Consider the following 21,743-nt stretch of genomic DNA (forward strand, 5'->3'; position numbering starts at 1 on the left):
GGGTTTCACCATCTTAGCCAGGATGGTCTCGATCTCCTGACCTTGTGATCCACCCGCCTCGGCCTCCCAAAGTGCTGGGACTACAGGCGTGAGCCACAGCGCCCGGCCCCAAAATCTTAAGCTAATAAGCAACTTCAGCAAAGTCTCAGGATACAAAATTAATGTGCAAAAATCACAAGCATTCCTATACACCATTAACAGACAAACAGAGAGCCAAATCATGAGTGAACTCCCATTCACAATTGCTAAAAAGAGAATAAAATACCTAGGAATCCAGCTTACAAGGGATGTGAAGGACCTCTTCAAGGAGAACTACAAACCACTGCTCAATGAAATAAAAGAGGACACAAACAAAGGGAAGAATATTCCATGCTCATGGATAGGAAGAATCAATATGTGAAAATAGCCATACTGCCCAAAGTAATTTATAGATTCAATGCCATCCTCATCAAGCTACAAATGACTTTCTTCACAGAATTGGAAAAAACTACTTTAAAGTTCATATGGAACCAAAAAATAACCCCCATTGCCAAGACAATCCTAAGCAAAAAGAACAAAACTGGGGCCATTATGCTACCTGACTTCAAACTATACTTCAAGGCTACAGTAACCAAAACAGCATGGTACTGGTACCAAAACAGAGATATAGACCAATGGAACAGAACAGAGGCCTCAGAAATAACACCACACATCTACAACCATCTGATCTTTGACAAACCTGACAAAAACAAGAAATGGGGAAAGGATTCCCTATTTAATAAATGGTGCTGGGAAAACTCTCTAGCCATATGTAGAAAGCTGAAACTGGAGCCTTTCCTTACACCTTGTACAAAAATTAATTCAAGATGGATTAAAGACTTAAATGTTAGACCTAAAACCATAAAAACCCTAGAAGAAAACCTAGGCAATACCGTTCAGGATATACGCATTGGTAAGGACTTCATGACTAAAACACCAAAAGCAATGACAACAAAAGCCAAAATAGACAAATGGGATCTAATTAAACTGAAGAGCTTCTGCATGGCAAAAGAAACTACCATCAGAATGAACAGGCAACCTACAGAATGGGAGAAAATTTTTGCAATCTACCCATCTGACAAAGGGCTAATATCCAGAATCTACAAAGAACTCAAATAAATTTACTAGAAAAACACAAACATCCCCATCAAAAAGTGGGCAAAGGATATGAACAGACACTTCTCAAAAGAAGACATCGAGGCAGTCAACAGACACATGAAAAAATGCTCATCAGCACTGGTCATCAGAGCAATGCAAATCAAAACCACAATGAGATACCATCTCACGCCAGTTAGAATGGCAATCACTAAAAAGTCAGGAAAAAACAGATGCTGGAAAGGATGTGGAGAAATAGAATGCTTTTACACTGTTGTTGGGAGTGTAAATTAGTTCAACCATGTGGAAGACAGTGTGGCGATTCCTCAAGGATCTAGAACTAGAATTACCATTTGACCCAGCAATCCCATTACTGGGTATATACCCAAAGGATTATAAATCATGCTACTATAAAGACACATGTAGACGTATGTTTACTGCAGCACTATTCACAATAGCAAAGACTTGGAACCAACCCAAACGTCCATCAATGACAGACTGGATTAAGAAAATGTGGCACATATACACCATGGAATACTATGCAGCCATAAAAAAGAATCAGTTCATGTCCTTTGCAGGGACATGGATGAAGCTGGAAACCATCATTCTCAGGACAGAAAACCAAACACTGCATGTTCTCACTAATAGGTGGGAACTGAACAAAGAGATCACTTGGACACAGGGGAACATCACGCACCGGGGCCTATCAGGGGTTTCGGGGCTGGGGAGGGATAGCGTTATGAGAAATACCTAATGTAAATGATGAGTTGATGGGTGCAGCAAACCAACATGGCATACGTATACTTATGTATCAAACTTGCATGTTGTGCACATGCATCCTAGAACTTAAAGTGTAATAAAAAATACAAAAAAAAGAAAAAGAGAGAGACAACCAGTGGGCTGTTGTGACAAATTTATAGGTAAGTTCTATCAAGCTTTTAAGGAATAAAACTCTTAAAGAACTTTTTTTTAGACGGAGTCTCACCCTGTCCCCCAGGCTGGAGTACAGTGGTGCAATCTTGACTTACTGCAACCTCCACCTCCTGGGTTCAAATGATTTTCCTGCCTCAGTCTCCCAAGTAGCTGGGATTACAGATACGCGCCGCCCACAGTGGGTTAATTTTTTTTTTTTGGTAGAGATGGGGTTTCACCATGTTGACCAGGCTGATCTTGAACTCCTGACCTCAAGCGATCCACCTGTCTTGGCCTCCCAAAGTGCTGAGATTATAGGCATGAGCCACCATACCTAAAGAACAAAACTCTTATCTGATGCAAATTCTTTAACAAAATAGATAAGAAAAGGTTCCTGGACACATTTATGAAGCTAAATGAAACATATCAAAAGCAGATAAAGATAATATGTGAAGAAAATAAGAGGTTAATTTCATTTGTGCACACAGCTAGAAAAGATCTTAAGCACTCCCAAGCAAAATCTCGCAATGCATAGTATTAAAAAATTAAAAAGACTTAAGTAGGTTTTATTTGAGAAATGAAAGGTGATAATACAGAAATCTATTTTTGTATTTTACCATATTAACAGATTAAAGAAGGAAACTCATATGATCATTTCAACAGATATCAAAAAGGCAGCTGGAAAATATTCAATATTCATTCATGCATTAAATTGTTTCTGAAAACTAGAAGGGCCAGGTGTCGTGGCTCATGCCTGTAATCACGGAACTTTGGGAGGCAGAGGCAGAGGCAGAGGATCTCTTGAGCCCAGGAGTTCAAGACCAGCCTGGACAACTGGTGAAACCCCATCTCTACAAAAAAAAAAAACTGTTTTAAAATTAGCCAGGCTTGCTGGCCTGTGCCTGTAGTTCCAGCTACTGTGGGGAGGTTGGGGTGGGGTGGGGAGATGCTGAGGTAAGAGGATAACTTGAACTTAAGTGTTTAAGACCAGCCTGGACAACACAGTGAGACCCCATCTCTACAAAAAATACAAAAATTAGCCGGGCTTCATGGCACACACCTGTAGTTCCAGCTAGTTAGGAGGCACAGGCTGAGGTGGGAGAATAGCTTGAGCCCGGGAGGCAGAGGCTGCAATGAATCGACATCATGCCACTGCACTTCAGCCTGGGCAACAGAGCCAGACCCTATATCAAAAAAGAAAAAATCAAAATAGAAAAGATGCTATGTATCGTCCCTTTCCCATTCCACCCTTCTCCACCCAAGAGGCTGACTTGAATCAACTGCATCAGTGAGATCCCTTGCCCTCTTGCCCTTAGAAGACACAAACAAGAGAATGGAGGGTATGAGAAGAGTTGAGGTCAGTTATTTACTTTTCTAGCTCCCTCCTTAACAGGTCATGTCTTCTCATAAAGTTACCTTCCCTAGGCTCCAGGAACCACTCTCTCCACTTCAGGCCCAGGGATGGTATAACATTATGACATCTCTTACAGGTTGCCATAAGCTCTAACGCTACCTTTGTAAATAGTCCCTTTATGAAACCAACAGAGCATACCATTTGTTCCTTGACAAAATGTTGTCTCACACAGAGGGTAATTTTAATTTCCTTAACCTGAGAAGAAGTTTCTATCATAAACACAGAAGAAGAATCTAAGAATTGAAATAGAATAGAAAATGCCAGACTGCATCACACACAGTAAAGATAGGCACTGCTTTCCATGAAGCTTTTGTTTCCGTTACATACACACAGTGACTATGCTGTCAAATATGTCTTACTGTGAGTCACCACCAGAAAACTCTGAAAAACACTTTGAAGACAACAAAACAAACCTTACCTCACTTACCATATTATAGAATTCCAGCTCTCTTGGGCCCCTTGGAGGTGGTTGTAACTGTTTCAAAACTGTGCCATCTGGATGTTGCAGTATACCTATGGAACAAAAATCAGAAATTTTTTAATGCTTTAATAATAGTAAACCTTGCTTCATTAAATAGATTTGTTCCTGAAGTGACAGGTAAACTACTTCCATTAAACTTAAGAGTTTACTTTTACTTATTGCAGAAATTTTAACATTCAACCAACATGTTTCAGTACTTACTACAGCAAAGCACCAGAACACAAATTCCAAATATCTTCATTTTAGTGTCTCCAACCACTACCTCTTTTGGCACCCTCAGGCTTTATAATACATAGAATATATGTGTCAATTTATATAGAAATTCCTCAGTAATAGGCTTTCTATAAGATGTTATAGTTATAAGAAGCAAGTTAAAAGCAATAGCATGAATTGACCCCGCTTTTAAAACCAGAAAAGAACATATGTGTTAACAGTGGCGATATATGAATTTCCTACTTGGTAACTTTTTATAAGTCTCTCTTGTCTAAAAAGCAACTAAAATATTTGCTGATTCAAATGCACTGTATACAATTGTATAGATAGTACCAGGGCATCTAGCAAATGGGTAAAGTGAGGGCTGAAATCAGGCAACAAGCCTAGAGCAGGAAAGGGCACCTTTTTATAATCTGTCCATTCAAAGAGGGAGACTTTTTATAAAGTCACCATATATATACCACACTGGTCCTACCCCTATACCATGAAGACTCATTCCAAATTTATATGTTAAAATCTTAAATTTTGATGTATTGAGATTTTATAAAATCATGCTAGCTAGAATATGGCTCAAATAAACATATTTAGAATTTTGATAAAATATGCCACTTGAGTTTCATTTTCTTTTTGGCAAGTGTTAGGAATTTTTTTCTTTCTGTCAGATAGGTAATGTGCTAACACTGTAACAAGATTGGAGTGACGCGTATCTCACACATGAGCATGAAAACTCAATCACTGTGCTTATGAACTACAAAAGGATCTAGAATTTTTAATAATGGCAAAAATGCAGAATTCAGCCAACAGAAGCAGAAAGTCTCAAGAGATACAGAAATCAAGTTTTTTTTTTTTTTTTAATCTTAAGACTTAGATATAGGCCAGGCATGCTGGCTCACACCTGTAATTCCAGCACTTTGGTAGTCTGTGGCTGGAAGAGTTTGAGATGAGTCTGGGTAACACAGTAGACACTGTTTCTACAAAACGTTTAAAAAAGAAAATTAGCTGGCATGGTGGCATGTGTCTATAGTCCCAGCTACTCAGGAGAATGAGGTGGGAAGATGGCTTGAGCCCAGGAGTTTGAGGCTGCAATTAGCTATGATCAGGCCACTGCACTTCAACCTGGGCGACAGAGCGAGAGCCCCTCTCTAAAAATATTTGTTTAAAGTTTTAAAAAGGCCTAGATATAGAAGGAAGGTAAATATTAATCTTTCTGTATAAGACTGGTTGGTAAACAGTCAAAAGACTTCAAAGAGTAGTCCAATATAACTAAAAATTTCTGAAGAAGAATTCTGTTCCTGAAGGTTCAGATGGAGCACAAGAAAGGCCTTTATTCCCATGGTTATAACATTTTCTGTGGGGCTTAAAATAAGTAAAGAAGCTTCTTTGATGAATAGAATTCCAGAGGAAAATAAAAATTGAACTTTCATAAGTAAGCAGAGAACCATGACAGCTTCTCTGCCTTGGAGCAAACACCTTGGTCTAGATACAGGTGATCTTCCCATTAGACAAATACATTTTATCAGGCAAGCAGTAATCGGCCAAGCCGTAGACAACAGTGTGGGATAGCAGGATGGATTACAGACTGTAATAATCCCAACACAAAAAGAGATTGCTTCGTCCAATCTGTCTCCCATATTACTCACCCTGCAACATAACCCTTCTCGTTTGAGAAGACAGAAGGTGGTAATCTCGGCATTCTCTAGGTGAGTGAATTCCGGGATCCAAATAAACCAACAGTAAACCAACAGTATCTGAGCCTGCAACCAAATCCCCATCCCCAGCTCAAAAACTGTCAAGATAAAAAAGGAGGCACCTTGGAATACTGAGCCAATAACAGATACACTGAATCTGAGACTGCAGCCTAGCACTAGCTCAACTAAACTCAGTCCCTTACCCTAAACACAGGAAAGGGCATGTATTGCATGGGGGATCAAAACAAAACAAAAAATAGTACACATCACTTCCCACTGTTCTTTAAATAAAATGCCCTAGATTCAAGAAAAAATTATGACACATACTCAAAATATCAGGAAAACATGGAGCACAATCAAGAGAAAACATAATAGGAGATGACACACAGATGACCAAGTCATTGTAATCAGCAAGCAAGCATGTTAAAACAAAAAGTATAAATATGCTAAAGAAACTATAGAAAAAGATGAACGTAAATGCTAAAGAGATTAGGTATTTCAGGAGATAAACTATGAAAAAAACTCTAAAACTGAAAAGGCACAGTATCTGAAATAAAAAATTTAATTAATGGGATTTAATCAACAGATAAGCAAACACAGAAGAGCAATGAACATTCAGAAAGACCAATACAAAATACCTAAATTAAAGAAAATACAGAAAAGTATCTAAAAAGAAAAAAAAATGTATAGAGCATTAGAAACCCATAAGGTAATGCCAAGAGTTTTTAACAAATGTATAGTTGGGGTCCCATAAAGAGAAAAGAGAATGGGCCAGAGAAAAAATTCTGGGCTTTCAAGTTTCCACCTAGGATACAGAAAGCTGGAAGAAGCATTGCTCCCACCTAAAAGCAAGAAAAAGCTAGATAATCTACAAAATTGTAACTTTTCATGAAACCATCAAAGCGTTGAGATAATAAGCAACAAACTTGAAATCTAAAGGAAGACATACACCACGAAAAAAAAAAAAAGACAAATGAGAGCACTGGCTCACGCATGGAGCGGAATGGGAAGGTGGGGTTATCTTACAAGGGGGTTAGAATAACACAGCTAAAATTTTTAATAAATAGCTAATGGCAAAGTGTAGATTCCAGTAAGGGTATAGAAGTTGCAAACACTTGCAACATTTTCTTCCAGGCTGTCAAGAAAAAGACTGGAGAGGCAGAAAGCCAGAAAAAGTGACCATCAGAGGTACAGGCATTAAGGAAGTGAAGCACCACTACTAAAAAAAGACCCTTTTCCCCTCTGGATCAAAAGTCTTAAGTTTTTGAGGTAAGAGCAGCAAATCATGTTGTCCCCAAGAAACAGGTGACAAGCCATTGTGGATGGCAGAAGAACAAAGAAAAATATTCTCTAACCCTGGGAGGGTGAAGGAAGACAGGAAATCATATGCAGTCCTAACTTTAGAGGTCTCCTGCTGCTGGGGGTGGGAAGGAAACTCATGCAAACGACTTGCTGAAGGCACAAGGCAGTCTGACTTCTACAGGAAAGAGGGGCAGGATCCCTGAACAAGTCCCATTCCCCAAAACTTAGGATCACAGAGCCTACCTAACATTGAATCTGGGCCAAGACAACAGAGGATACCTCTGCAGCCTAGCACCAGGGTAGCTATCACCAAGTAAAAAATAATAGTAATCTACATTTGCGGGAGGGGCACCAACATAGTGAAAACCACCTCTGAGGCCTAGGTGCACAAAGAAGAAGACCTAAAGTAGACAGTTAAACAGGAATACTGAGAAAAATCCTCTGGCAAATCAGACCCACCCTAAACAAAAGATGACACTAGCAGAATTTCAAGTCTGTGGTGCACTGACAGTATTTTAGTCAGCCGGGGTTTGCATAACAAAATGCCATAGACTGAGCAGCTTAAACCATAGAAATTTATTTTTCCATATTTCTGAAGGCTTGAAGTCCCAGACCAAGGTGCTGGGAGATTTGGTTCCTAGTATGGACTCTCTTAGCTTGTAGAAGGTCACCTTCTCACTGTGTTCTCATATGGCAGACAGCTAACTCTCTAGTGCCTTTTCTTATAATGATACATTCTGTTGGTTTAAGATTTAACCCTTATGACCTCATTTAACCTTAATTACCTCCATAAAGGTGCAATCTCCAAATATGGTTACATTTACAGGGGAGGGGGGCTTCAACATATGAATTTTAAAGGACACAAACACTCAGTCCATAACAGAAACCAACTATAACAACAATACTTACATTTATCTCAACTCCTCATTAGACTGGTTCAAATCACCAACATTACCAGTCAAGCAGAAGAGGTATATTCATTTCACTAACAAGTACTGTTGGCTTCAGTTTGCTACAGTCCTACAAATGATGCCCACCAGAATTTAATAAAAATTACAACAGATAAAAAAGCAAGGAAAATAATACCGTCAAGAGATACAGCAAAATACAGACCAGTATCAGAAATGACAGTGATGTTAAAATAATCAGGGGAACTTAACCATAATTAATATGTTAAAGCTGTAATAGAAAAAGTACACAACATGGATGAAAAGACATCACGAGGTAAGGAGATCGAGACCATCCTGGCTAACACGGTGAAACCCCGTCTCCACTAAAAATACATAAAAAAATTAGCCGGGCGTTGTGGCGGATGCCTGTAGTCCCAGCTACTCGGGAGGCTGAGGCAGGAGAATGGCGTGAACCGGGGCGGTAGGGGTTGCAGTGAGTCGAGATCGCGCCACTGCACTTCAGCCTGGGCGACAGAGCGAGACTCCGTCTCAAAAAAAAAAACAAAGAAAAGACAAGCGCGTCCATCAGAGAGAAACTTTAAGAGCTTAATGGAAATAGTAGAAATAAAATACATGGTATAACAGAGATGAAGAAAGCTTTCTATAGGCTCATCACTATACTCAAATCAACCAAGGAGAAAATCAGCAAATTTGGTGTCAGGTAAATAGAAATTATACAAATTGAAACACAAAGGGAGAAAAAATAAAAATGAAGGAGAAATCAGAAGAAAGCATCCCAGATCTATAGAATAATATCAAACAGTCTATGATAACTATCTGATATGGTTTGGTTCTGTATGCCCACCCAAATCTCATATTGAATTGTAATCCCCTGTGTTGGGGGAGGGACTTGGGAGGTGACTGGATCATGGGGGCAAATATCCCCCTTGCTGTTTTCATGATAGTGAGTTCTCACAAGATCTGGTAGTTTGAAAGTGTGTAGCACTTCCCCCTTCTCTCTCTCTCTCTCTCTCTCTCTCTCTCCCTCCTACTCTGCCATGTAAAGAAGGTGCTTGCCTTCCACCATGATTGAAAGTTTCCTGAGGCCTCCCCACCCATGCCTCCTCTACAGTCAGTGGGACTGAGTCAATTAAACCTCTTTTCTTCATAAATTACGTCTCAGGTAGTTCTTTATAGCAGTGTGAAAATGAACTAATACACTACCCTAGGAAAAAAATCAGAGAAAGGCACACCCATGTTGATTATAACATTATTTACAATAGCTGAGAAGTGGAAGCAACTTCTATGTCCACTGACAAATGAAAGGGTTAAAAAAAGTGGTATAGGCATACAATAGAATGTCATTCATTATTTTGTATGTATACATGCATATGCATTGCATGTATGGATATACATTGTATATGTATACAATAGAATGTCACTGCCTTTAAAAAAAAGAAAATTCTGTCTTATGCTAAAGCATGGATGAAACTTAAAGACATTATGCTAAGTGAAATAAGCCAGTGTAACAAAAAGATACATACTACATCATTACACTTATACGAGATATTTAAAGCAGTTAAATTCTTAGAAAACAGAAAATAGAATGATAGCTGCCAGGGGCCAGGAGAAGGGAGAAAAAAGGAGTTGTTGTTCAGTGGACATGAGTTTTAAAAGATGAAGAAGTAGGCTAGACAATAGTGGCTCATGCCTATAATCCCAGCACTTTGGGAGGCCGAGGCAGCCGGATCACGAGGTCAGGAGTTCAAAACCATCCTGGCCTTCATGGTGGAACCCCGTCTCTACTAAAAGCACAAAAATTAGTCAGGGGTGGTAGCACATGCCTGTAATCCCAACTACTCGGGAGGCTGGGGTAGGACAATCACTTGAACCCAGGAGGCGGAGGCTGCAGTGAGCTGAGATCATGCCACTGCACTCCAGCCTGGGTGACAGAGCAAGACTCAGTCTCAAAAAAAAAAAAAAAAAGAAGATGAAAAAGTCCCAGAGATATGTTGCACATCAATGTGCATGTAATTAAGAATACTGTACATTTAAAAATGGCCAAGATGGCAAACTGTATGTGTTTTTTAACAAAATTAAAAATGTTGTATATTCAGGATTACAAATATTCAAAATAAATGCACGCTAAAATTTCTCTCTGCAGAAGGCACTTTCTATTTGTTTTTTGATACATAACTGTACATATTTATGTGTGTGCACATATATGTATTTTGATATGTGCTTACAATGTGTAATGATCACATAAGGGCAATCAGCGTATCCATCACTTCAAACACATAATTTATTTGTGTTGGGAACATATCAAATATTCTCTTCTGGCTATTTTGAAATATACATTTTTATGAACTATAATCACCCTATCATGCTATTAAACACTAGAACTTATTCCTTCTAAGTGTATTTTTGCACCCGTTAAACAACCTCTCTTCATTCCTCCCAACAACCTTTCCCAGCTTCTGGCAACCATCATCCTACTCTCTACCACCATGAGATCAATGTTTTTAGCTCCCTCATCTGAATGAGATCATGTGTTATTTGTCTTTCCATGCCTGGTTTATTTCACTTCATATAATGAGCTCCAATTCCATCCACGTTGCTGCAAATGACAGGATTTCATTCTTTTCTATGGCTGAATAATATTCCATTATGAACCACATTTTCTTTATCCATCTGTTGTGGACACGTAGGTTGATTCTATATCTTGGCTATTGTGAATAGAGCTACAATAAACATGCGAGTACAGATATCTCTTCAACATACTGATTTCTTTTGGATATATATTCACAAGTGGGAATGCTGGATCATATGGTAGATTTATTTTTAGTTTTTTGAGGAACTTCCATACTATTTCCCAAAGTGGCTATACTAATTTACATACCTAACAACTGTGTAGTAGTGTTCTCTTTCTCCACATCCTTGCCAGCATCTGCTATTTTTTTACAGTTTTAAAAAAATGTATATGTTGTTGTTGTTTTTGAGATAGGGTCTCACTCTGTAACACAGGCTGGAGTGCAGTGGCACAATCATAGCTCACTGCAGCCTCCAATCTCTGGGTTCAAGCAATCCTCCCACCCCAGCCTCCCAGGGCTGGGATTATAAGCATAAGCCACCATGCTCAGTTTGACGTTTTAATAATAGCCATTTTAACTAGCATGAGATAATATCTCATTGTTTTTTAGATTTGCTTTTCTCTTATGATTAGTGATGTTGAGCAGTTTTTCATACCCCAACTGGTCATTTGTATGTCCACTTTTGAGAGATGTCTATTCAGATTCTTTGCCCAGTTTTAACTGGATTATTTTTGCTGTTGAGTTGGTTGAGTTCTTTATGCATTCTGCTTATTAATCTGTTCTCACATGGATAGTCTGCAAATATTTTCTCCCATTCTATAGGCTGTCACTCTGTTGATTGTTTCCTTTGTAGTGCATAAGCTTTTTGGCTTGATGGAACCCCATTTGTATGTTTGCTTTTGTTGCCTGTCCTTCTGAGGTCTTGCCCAGAAAATCTTTGCCCAGACCATTGTCCCAAAGCATTTCTTCAGTATTTTATTCTAGTAGTTTCATGTTTTACATCCAATCCAATCAAATACATAGTTTTTTTATATATGGTAAGGGATAGAGATCTAGTTTCATTTTTCTGCTTATGGATATCCAGTTTTCCCACCCCATTTATTGAAGACACCATCCGTTCCCCAATGTATGTACTCAACATACAAAGGCTTGGCACCTTTGCCAAAAATCAGTTGGCTGGAAACGTGTGAATTTATTTCCAGGTTCGCTATTATGTTCCATTAGACTATGTGTCTGTTTTCATGTCAGTGCTATAGTGTTTTGGATATTAGAGCTATGTGGTAAATTTTGAAGCCAGGTAGTATGATGCCTCCAGCTTTATTCTTTTTGCTCAGGATTTCTTTGGGTATTTGAGGTCTTTTGTGGTTCCATACAAATTTAGGACTTTTTTCTATTTCTCTGATGAATGTCTTTGGTGATTTGATAGGGATTACATTGACTCTGTAGACTGCTTTGGGTAGTATGAACATTTTTAATTCTTCCAATCCATGAACATATCTTTTCATATTGTGTGTCTTCTTCAATCCTTTTAGCAGTGTTTTATAGTTTTTATTGTAAAGATATTTCACTTTTTTGGTTAAATTTTTTCCTAGGGTTTTTGTTGTTGTTGTTGTTAACTATTGTAAATGAGATTGCTTTTTTAGTTTCTTTTTCAGATTGTTCACTGCCGATGTATACAAATGCATATTTTTGTATGTTGACTTTGTATCTTGCAGCCTTGCTGAATTCCTTCATCAGCTCTAACAGTATTTTGGTGGAGTCTTTAGATTTTTATAAATATAAAATCATGTTGTCTGCAAACAAGTATAATTTGACTTCTTCCTTTCTTATTTCCTTCTCTAGACTAGTTGCTCTAAGACTTCCACTCCTACGTCAAATAGGAGTGGTGAAAAGGAGCATCCTTGTCTTCGTCTAAGATCTCCGAAGAAGGGCTTCACTTTTTCCCAATTCAGTATTATATTAGATGTGAGTTTTCACAAATGGCCTTTATTGTTCTGAAGTACGTTCCTTCTATACACAGTTCGGTGAGAATTTTTATCAGGAAGTGATGTTGAATTTTATCAAATCTTTTTCAGCATCTATTGAAATAATTATACAGTTTCTGTTCTTTATTCTGTGAATGTGATGTATCATGTTTCTTGACTTGCCATAGTATGTCAAACCATCCTTAGAGACTTTTCGTCTATTTCACTTCTACTAATTTTGGTTTTGGTTTGTTCTTGCTCTAACTCCTTAAGATGCATCATTAGGTTATTTGAAGTCTTTCTACATTCTGACGTCAGTGTTTATTGCTATAAACTTCCCTCAAAGAACTGCTTTTCTTGCATCCCATGTGTTGGGATGCTGTTTCCATTGTCATTTGTCTGAAGGAATTTTATAATTTATTTTCTTAATTGACTCCATTCATTGTTCAGGAGCATGTTGTTTAATTCCCATAAATTTGTACCATTTCCATCATTCCTTCTATTATTGGTTTCTGGGTTTATTCTGTGTGGTCAGAAAGGATAGTTGATATTATTTTTTAAAATTTGTTAAGACTTGCTTTGGGACCTAACATATAATTTATCCTGGAGAATGCCCCATGTGCTGTTGAAAAAAATGTGTATTCTGCAACTGTTTACTGCAATATTCTGTAAATGTCTGTTGGGTCCATTTGGCTTACAGTCCAATTTAACTCTGAAGACTGTGGATTTTTCTATCTGGATCATGTGTCCATTGCCAAAAGTGGGCTGTTGAAGTCTCCTACTATTATTCTATTACAGTCAATTTCTCCCTTTAGGTCCATTAATATGTTTTATATACTTGGGTGCTCCAGTGTTGAGTACATACACATTTACAATTGTTATATCCTCTTGCCCTACTACTGACTCCTTCACCATTATGTAACAAATGGCCTCCTTTGTCCTCTGTAACACTGTTGACAAAGTTTATTTTATCTGATACAACCATAGCTACTCCAGCTCTCTTTTGGTTTGCATTTGCATGGAATCTTTCCATCCCTTTACTTTCAATCTGTGCATGTCTTTAAAGGTAAAGTGAGTTTCTTGCACCATATAGTTGGGTCTTGTTTTATTATCCAGTCAGCAACTCTATGTCTTTTAATTGGGGAATTTAATACACTTACACTCAAGGTATGATAGGTAAGGGTGTACTACTGCCATTTTGTTAGTTGTTTTGTGGTTGTTTTATAGATATTTTCTTCCTTTTTTCCACTTACTGTCTTCCTTTGTAGTTAAGGATTTTTTTCTAGTAGTATGTTTTGATTCTATGCCATTTATTTTTAGTGTCACTCTTACAGATTTTGGTTTGTGGTTACCACGAGGCTTATAAAAAACATCTTGTAGTTACAACAGGTTATTTTAAACTGATAACAACTCAACGTGGACTGTCAAGTATCAAAAACAAACCCTATACTTTAACACCATATCACCCCCTGTACTTTGACTTTCATGTTTCAATTTATACCTTTTTATATTGCCTCTTAACCAATTGGGGAGTTATTAAGAGTTTTGCCTTTTAGTCTTCATCTTTAAGATATAAGTTGTTTTACTTACCATAATTACAGTATTAGAGTATTCTGAATTTGACTTTTTTTTTTTTTTTTTTAAGGTTTACTTTTAGGCTCAGGGGTCCATGTGCATGTTTGTTCTGTAGGTAAATTGTATGTCATGAAAGTTTGGTGTACAGATTATTTCATCACAGAGATAATAAGCATAATACCAACTAGTTAAGTTGTTCTACTTTTATCCAAGAGTTTTCTTTCTTTTTTTTTTTTGAGATGGAGTCACCTTCTGTCACCCAGGCTGCAGTGTAACGGTGCGATCTCGGCTCACTGCAACCTCCACCTTCCGGGTTCAAGTGATTCTCCTGCCTCAGCTGCCTGTATAGCTGGGATTACAGGGCACCCACCACCCGCCTGGGTAATTTTTTTATTTTTAGTAGAGATGGGGTTTCACCGTGTTGGCCAGGTTGGTCGCAAACTCCTGACCTCAGGTGATCCACCCACCTCAGCCTCCCAAAGTGCTAGGATTACAGGCATGAGCCACTGTGCCCGGACTTATCCATGAGTTTTTTAACTTCAGATGTTTTCTTGTTACATCTTAGCATCTATTTCCTTCAGACTGAAGAACTCTAGCAGTCTGATATGGTTTGGCTGTGTCCCCGCCCAAATCTTACCTTGAATTGTAGTAATCCTCACATGTCAAGGGCAAAGCCAGGTGGAGATAATTAAATCATGGGGGTGGATTCCCCCATACTGTTCTTTTGGTAGTGAATAAGTCTCTGATAGTTTTATAAATGGAAGTTCCACTGCACAAGCTGTCTTGCGTGCCACTATGTAAGATATGACTTTGCTCCTCATTCACCTTTTGCCATGATTGTAAGGCCTCCCAAGCCATGTGGAACTGTGAGTCAATTAAATCTCCTTCCTTTATAAATTATCCAGTGTCAGGTATGTCTTTATTAGCAGCGTGAGAACAGACTAATACACAGTTCTTGTAAAACAGGTCTGGCATTGATGAACTCCCTCAACTTTTGTTTGTCTGGAAATGTCTTTATCCTTCCTTTGTGTTTGAAAAATAGCTTTACTGGGCCAGGCACAGTAGCTCAAGCCTGTAATCCTGGCACTTTGGGAGGAGGAGGCAGGCAGACTGCCTGAGCTCAGGAGTTTCAGGAGTTCGAGACCAGCCTGGGCAACACAGTGAAACCCTGTCTCTACTAAAATACAAGAAATTAGCTGGGCATGGCGGCATGCGCCTGTAGTCCCACCTACTCGGGAGGCTGAGGCAGGAGAATACTTGAACCCAGGATGTGGAGGCTGCAGTGAGCCATCACACCACTGCACTCCAGCCTTAGCGACAGAGTAAGACTCCATCTCCAAAAAAGAAAAAAGAAAAAGAAAAATAGCTTTACTGGGTACAATATTCTTGGTGGACAATTTCCCTTCCTCTCTCCCTCCCTCCCTTCCTTTGAATATAGCATTCCAGTCTCTCCTGGCCTTCAGGGTTTCTGCTGAGGAATCCACTGAAAGCCATACTGGGGCTCCATTGACTGAGATATGTTTCCTTTCTCTTGATGTTTTGAGTATTTTTTCTTTGTCTTTGATTTTTGCTGATTTGATTATAATGTGCCTTGGGGAATTCCGTCTCTAGGTTGAATTTGAATGGTAATCTCTGAGCCTCCTTTACCTAGATGTTGTCATCTTCCCTCAGATTTTGGAAATTTTCAGCCATTATTTCCTTAAATATACCTTCTAGGCCGTTTTCACTCTCATCTCTTTTAAAAATTCCAATTATCGGCTGGGCATGGTGGCTCACGCTTGTAATCCCAGCACTCTGGGAGGCCGAGGCGGGCGGATCATGAGGTCAGGAGATCGAGACCACGGTGAAACCCCATTTCTACTAAAAATACAAAAAATTAGCTGGGCGTGGTGGCGGGCGCCTGTAGTCCCAGCTACTCGGAGAGGCTGAGGCAGGAGAATGGCATGAACCCGGGAGGCGGAGCTTGCAGTGAGCCAAGATTGCGCCACTGCACTCCAGCCTGGGCGACAGAGCGAGATTCCGTCTCAAAAAAAAAAAAAAAATTTAATTATCAGAGGTTGCTTCCCTTATTGATGTCTCCTAATTCTTGCAGGCCCTCTTCATTCTTTATTCTTTTCTTTTTGCTCCTCTGTTTAGGTAACTTCATAGCTTCTACCCTCAAGCTCAGTAATTCTTTCCTCTGTTTGATCAAGTTTGCTGTCGAAACTTTCTAATGAGTTTTTCTATTCAGTTATGGTACTCTTCATTTATAGGATCTCTCTCTTTTTTAAAAAATCACTTCTATTTTTTGTCAAAGTTCTCATTTTGTCTATGGAGTGTTTTCCAAATTTCATTTAGATTTCTATCCATATTTTGTGATTCCCTGAACTTCTTCAAAAAAAAATTCTAAATTCTCTTTCAAAAACCTTGTAGATCTTCAATTCTTCTAGTTCATTACTGGAGTTGAATTGGTTTCTTTTAGCAGTATACTTTGTTGGATTTTCACAATCCTTGCATCTTGATGCCTGCACATTTGAAGAGACAGTTACCTCTTCTAGTTTTTGCAGGTGTCCTTTATTGGTGTCAGACCTTTACTTTTTAGTATCAGAACTTAAACATGGCTTGTTGTTTCTTCCTGTTCCGTGGATGACTTATAGTAAGTACTGGAACTAAAACCCTGCACTAGAACTAATTCATTGCCCTGTCATTGTTTCCTATTCTGGGGGAAGACATAGTGAACATCAAAGCATAAATGCTGTTGCAGGATGAAATCGCTGCCCTGCCATTGTTTCCCACTCTAGGGAAGACTTACAGTGAGCACCAAAGCTTAAACACTGACACAGAACTACATTGCGGCCCTACCACTGTTTCCCAAACTGGGGAAAACTTAAGTGGGCACTGGAACTTAATCATGGCTGTTAGTTGTTTCTATCCAGGGAAGGTTCCATGCAAGCACCTGGGCTTTGTGGAAAGCCTGGGATTCAGGCTATCCCACAGACTGTCCCCCTACAGCTGTATGGCATCAGCCAGTCTCTTCAACACGGTTTCCCACTGAGTAGCCACAAAGATCCACACACCTGTCACTGCAATCACTGACCCACTTTTGTTCCCAATACACTCCAGTTGGTTCAGCCCTTCTGGCATTTCCAGTGGTTCCTGTGACATGGAGCTGGAGTGGGCTTTCCATGAAGATTCCCAGACCAGTGAGAAAATCAAACATCCACCTCCAATTCTCTCCTTTCACCTCAGAAACCACGGGTCTAGGGAAATTTTCTGTGAGTGGTGTTATGCCAGTTTGGGGGAGGGGGTGACACAGTCTGAAATGATTTCTCTTATCAGTCAAGGTTTCTCTCAGGTCTGTGGATACAGGGGATTTCTCTGATTCTCCCCTGGGCTCTGGTGTATTCAGGCTGGTGCTCTTGTCTTTGAATGGTTTCTAATTGTATTTTTATGAAAGCAGTGATGCTAGGGGATCTTCTATTCTGCCATCTTGATGATATCACCCTCTAGGTAATTTATATTTCTTTTTTTTTTCTTTTTTGTAAATTTCTCCTGGAATTTTCTAAGATAAACGTATATTGGCCAGGTGTGGTGGCTCACACCTATAATCCCAACACTTTGGAAAGCTGAGACAGTGTTCCGGGAAGTCAGAGACCCCGAATGGAGGGAACGGCTGAAGCCACAGCAGAAGAACATAAATTGTGAAGATTTCATGGACATTTATTAGTTCCCCAAATTAATACTTTTATAATTTCTTATGCCTGTCTTTACTGCAATCTCTGAACAGAAATTGTGAAGATTTCATGGACATTTATCACTTCCCCAATCAATACTCTTATAATTTCCCATGCCTGTCTTTACTTTAATCTCTTAATCCCGTCATCTTCATAAGGTGAGGATTTATGTCGCCTCAGGACCCTGTGATGATTGTGTTATCTGCACAAATTATTTGTAAAGCATGTGTGTTTGAACATTATGAAATCTGGCCACCTTGAAAAGAACAGGATAACAGCAATTTTCAGGGAACAAGGGAGATAACAATAAGGTCTGACTGCCCGTGGGGCCAGGCAGAACAGAGTCATATTTGTCTTCTTACAGAAAGCGAATAGGAGAAATAGCACTGAATTCTTTTCTCAGCAAGGAATACCCCTGGGAAAGGAATGCATTTCCAGGGAGAGGTCTCTAAAATGGCCCTCTGGAGTGTCTGTCTTATGCAGTTGAAGATAAGGGATGAAATATGCGCTGGTCTCCTGCAGCGCCCTCAGGCTTGCTAGGATTAGGAAATTCCAGCCTGGCAAATTCTAGTCAGACCGGTTGTCTGCTCTTGAACCCTGTTTCCTGTTAAGATGTTTATCAAGACAATGCATGCCCAGTGGGACATGGAACCTCATCAGTAATTCTAATTGCGCCCTGGCCTTGTGATCTTGCTCTGCCCTTCTGCCCTTGTAATCTTTTATTGCCCCTTGAAGCATGCGATCTTTGTGATTTAGTCCCTGTTCATACCCCCCTCCCCTTTTGAAATCCCTAATAAAAACTTGCTGGTTTTGCGGTTCAGGGGGCATCACGGAATCTGCCGACACGTGATGTCACCCCCAGAGGCCCAGCTGTAAAATTTCTCTCTTTGTACTCTTTCTCTTTGTCAGACCGGCCGACACTTAGGGAAAATAGAAAAGAACCTACATTGAAATATTGGGGGCTGGTTCCCCCGACAGGCAAGAGGAAAACTTGAGCCAAGGAGTTCAAGACCAGCCTCGGCAACATAGTGAGATCCCATCTCTACAAAAAATAAACGAAAATTAGCCACACATGTTGGCACATGCCTATGGTCTCAGCTACTTAAGGGGCTGAGATGGGAGGATCACTTGAGCCCAGGAGGTTGAGGCTGCTGGTAAGCCATGATCACACCACCACACTCTGGTCTGAGTGTAAAAGACCCTGCTTCTAAAAACAAACAGAATAAAACAAACGAAAATAACATATTTGCTTTTATTATTAGAAAAGAAAACCTGTGATATAAGAAAGTATATACATTATATACATACTAAGAGAATTATAGATTCTGTTTAATCTCAATTAAACACAGGGTATTTCAACAGCCAGGCCCAGTGGCTCACACCTGTAATCCCAGCACTTTGGGACTCCAAGGCGGGTTGATCGCCTGAGGTCAGGAGTTCAAGACAAGCCTGGCCAACATGGTGAAACCCTGCCTCTACTAAAATCACAAAGATTAGCTGGGCGTGGTGGCATGTGCCTGTAGTCCCAGCCACTCAGGAGGCTGAGGTATGAGAATCTCTTGAACTTGGGAGGCACAGGTTGCAGTGAGCTGAGACTACACCATTGCACTCCAGCCTGGGCAACGGAGCAAGACTCTGTCTCAAAAACAAAAATAAATAAATAAAATAAAGTAATAAGATAAAGAACATTTTTAAAATGTGAGAAAGGGACTGAGAAAATATTCGACAAGGCAATGGCTGAAATGTTCTAAAAGTATTAAGAAACACAAAAATGTACAGCCAAGATGCTCAGAGAATCCGAAACAGACTGAAAAATATCAAATCCCTAGACACTTTTTAAAGACACAAATGAGTTAAAAAGAATGGAAAAGATATATCATGCAATTATTGCTCATAAGAACGTCTGATATAGTAATATTATATATCAGACTACATAGTATTAGAGACAGCAGACTACAAGAAACAGAACATTAAACATAGAGAGACATTTCATAACAACAAAAAGGTCAGTTCATTAAGATGATATAAAAATCCTAAATATGTGTGTACTAAATTATTTGGTGGTTCAAAATACATGAAGCAAAAACTGACAGAACTGAAAGGACAGACAAATCCACAAAGGACAAATCCACAATTACTTTCTCAATAATTGATAAAACAAATAGAATAGGCCGGGCGTGGTGGCTCACACCTGTAATCCTAGGACTTTGGGAGGCCAAGGCGGGCAGATCATGAGGTCAGGAGTTCAAGACCAGCCTGGCCAACATGGTGAAACCCCCATCTCTACTAAAAATACAAAAATTAGCTGGGCATGGTGGTGCGTGCCTATAATCCCAGCTACTTGGGAGGCTGAGGCAAGAGAATTGCTTGAACCCAGGAGGTGGAGGTTGCAGTAAGCCAAGACTACACCACTGCGCTCCAGCCTGGCGACAGAGTGAGACTCCATCTCAAAAAAAAAAAAAAAAAAAAAAATAGAATATTAGTAATGATATATAAAACTTGAACAGCAACAAACAAGTTGACCAAACTGACATCTGCAGAATGAATGCTATATCCAACAGAATATACATTCTTTTAATATATAAATGGAGCATTTACCAAGATTGACTATTTGCTGGACCATAAAACAAGTCTAAAATCTAACAAGATTGGAATCACACAGAATATTCACATAGGGAATATTCTCTGACCACAGTGGAAGTAACAATAAGATATTTGAGAAAATACCAAATAGTCAGAAAGTAAACAACACCCTTCTAATTATTAATGGATCAAAATTCACAATGAAAATTAGAAAGTATTTTTAATATAAATTATAATAAAAACTCAACCTATATCAAAATTTGTGAAATGCAGCTAATATATTGCTTAGTACTTAAAGGGAAATGGGCAGTTTTAAATGCTTGTATGAGAAGAAAAACGAAGTCTCCAATTTAAGATGTCAGAAAAAAGAAAATATTAATTCCAAATAAATAGGAAGATAGGAATGAAAAATCAAAGAAATAAGAAATGGACAATGAAGAAAAATCAATGCAATTTTAAAAAGTGGTTCTTTTAGATTGTTCCAGGAAAATAAGTTGGTTTAAATATTTCAAAATGAATAAATATACTGATGTTTTGGGGAGACAGAGTTCTCACTGAGGAAGAAGGGAGATGTAAATACAGAATGGAGGGAGGCAAAAAAGAACTTTGTGGTGTTGAATTTAAATTATAGGTATGGGGATTAACTCAAATGTTTAATAATATGAAATACATTTCTTAGTACAGTCTGTGAATGGACAAACAGCAATCACACCCAAGGAACCATGGGCACACCTAGTGGCCAGATCATAGTTTCTAAATACCATTTACCCCTAAAGGAACAAGAGTTTCTTGAAGAAAAATGGCTCATTTCAGGGCCCAGACAGGGAAAACACAAAAGGAATGTGGAATATCTTTTTATGCCAGAAAGTTAAAAAATGCTTTAAAAGAAAAAACAGGAAATATCAAAAAGACACAGGAGCCAGCTTGAAGTTCCCATTGCTCAAATCTGAGACAACCATAACATCAAGCAGCAACAATAATGGATAATATCTACCCACTGAAATTTGAAAAAATCCACCTTAATAATGAATGAATGAATGAATGAATGAATGAGGAGGGAAATCTATTCCTTAACATAGAATGCCAACTAACAAATTTAATAGGAATGAGGGCTGGGCAGAATGGCTCACGCCTATAATGTCAGCACTTTGACAGTCTGAGGTGGGTGGATCACATGAGCTCAGGAGTTCAAGACCAGCCTGGCCAGCATGGTAAAATCTCGTCTCTACATGAAAAAAAAAAAAAAATAACCAGGCATGATGGCGCATGCCTATAGTCCCAGCTACTCAGGAGGCTTCGGTGGG

The 21,743-nt window shown here is 39.0% G+C and overlaps 1 protein-coding gene and 1 non-coding gene across 3 annotated transcripts in view; both read right to left on the reverse strand.

The window, feature by feature from the left end:
- IPMK (inositol polyphosphate multikinase) overlaps positions 1-21,743 on the reverse strand; it is an 82,392-nt gene that overhangs the window by 52,180 nt on the left and 8,469 nt on the right. Inside the window, exon 2 of one of the 2 annotated variants that reach the window (XM_004093040.3) lies at positions 3,867-3,952. In XM_004093040.3, the coding sequence (XP_004093088.2) occupies positions 3,867-3,952 (86 nt within the window). Of the gene's footprint in view, positions 1-3,857; positions 3,953-21,743 lie in introns of both variants that reach the window. The other variant, XM_030798008.1, reaches the window with a different exon arrangement.
- On the reverse strand, positions 4,790-4,893 carry LOC115831380. The gene has a single exon (XR_004026894.1). It is a non-coding gene; the product is annotated as a small nucleolar RNA U13 (small nucleolar RNA).

The sequence above is a fragment of the Nomascus leucogenys genome, chromosome 18, assembly GCF_006542625.1.
Source record: "Nomascus leucogenys isolate Asia chromosome 18, Asia_NLE_v1, whole genome shotgun sequence".
NCBI lineage: Eukaryota > Metazoa > Chordata > Mammalia > Primates > Hylobatidae > Nomascus > Nomascus leucogenys.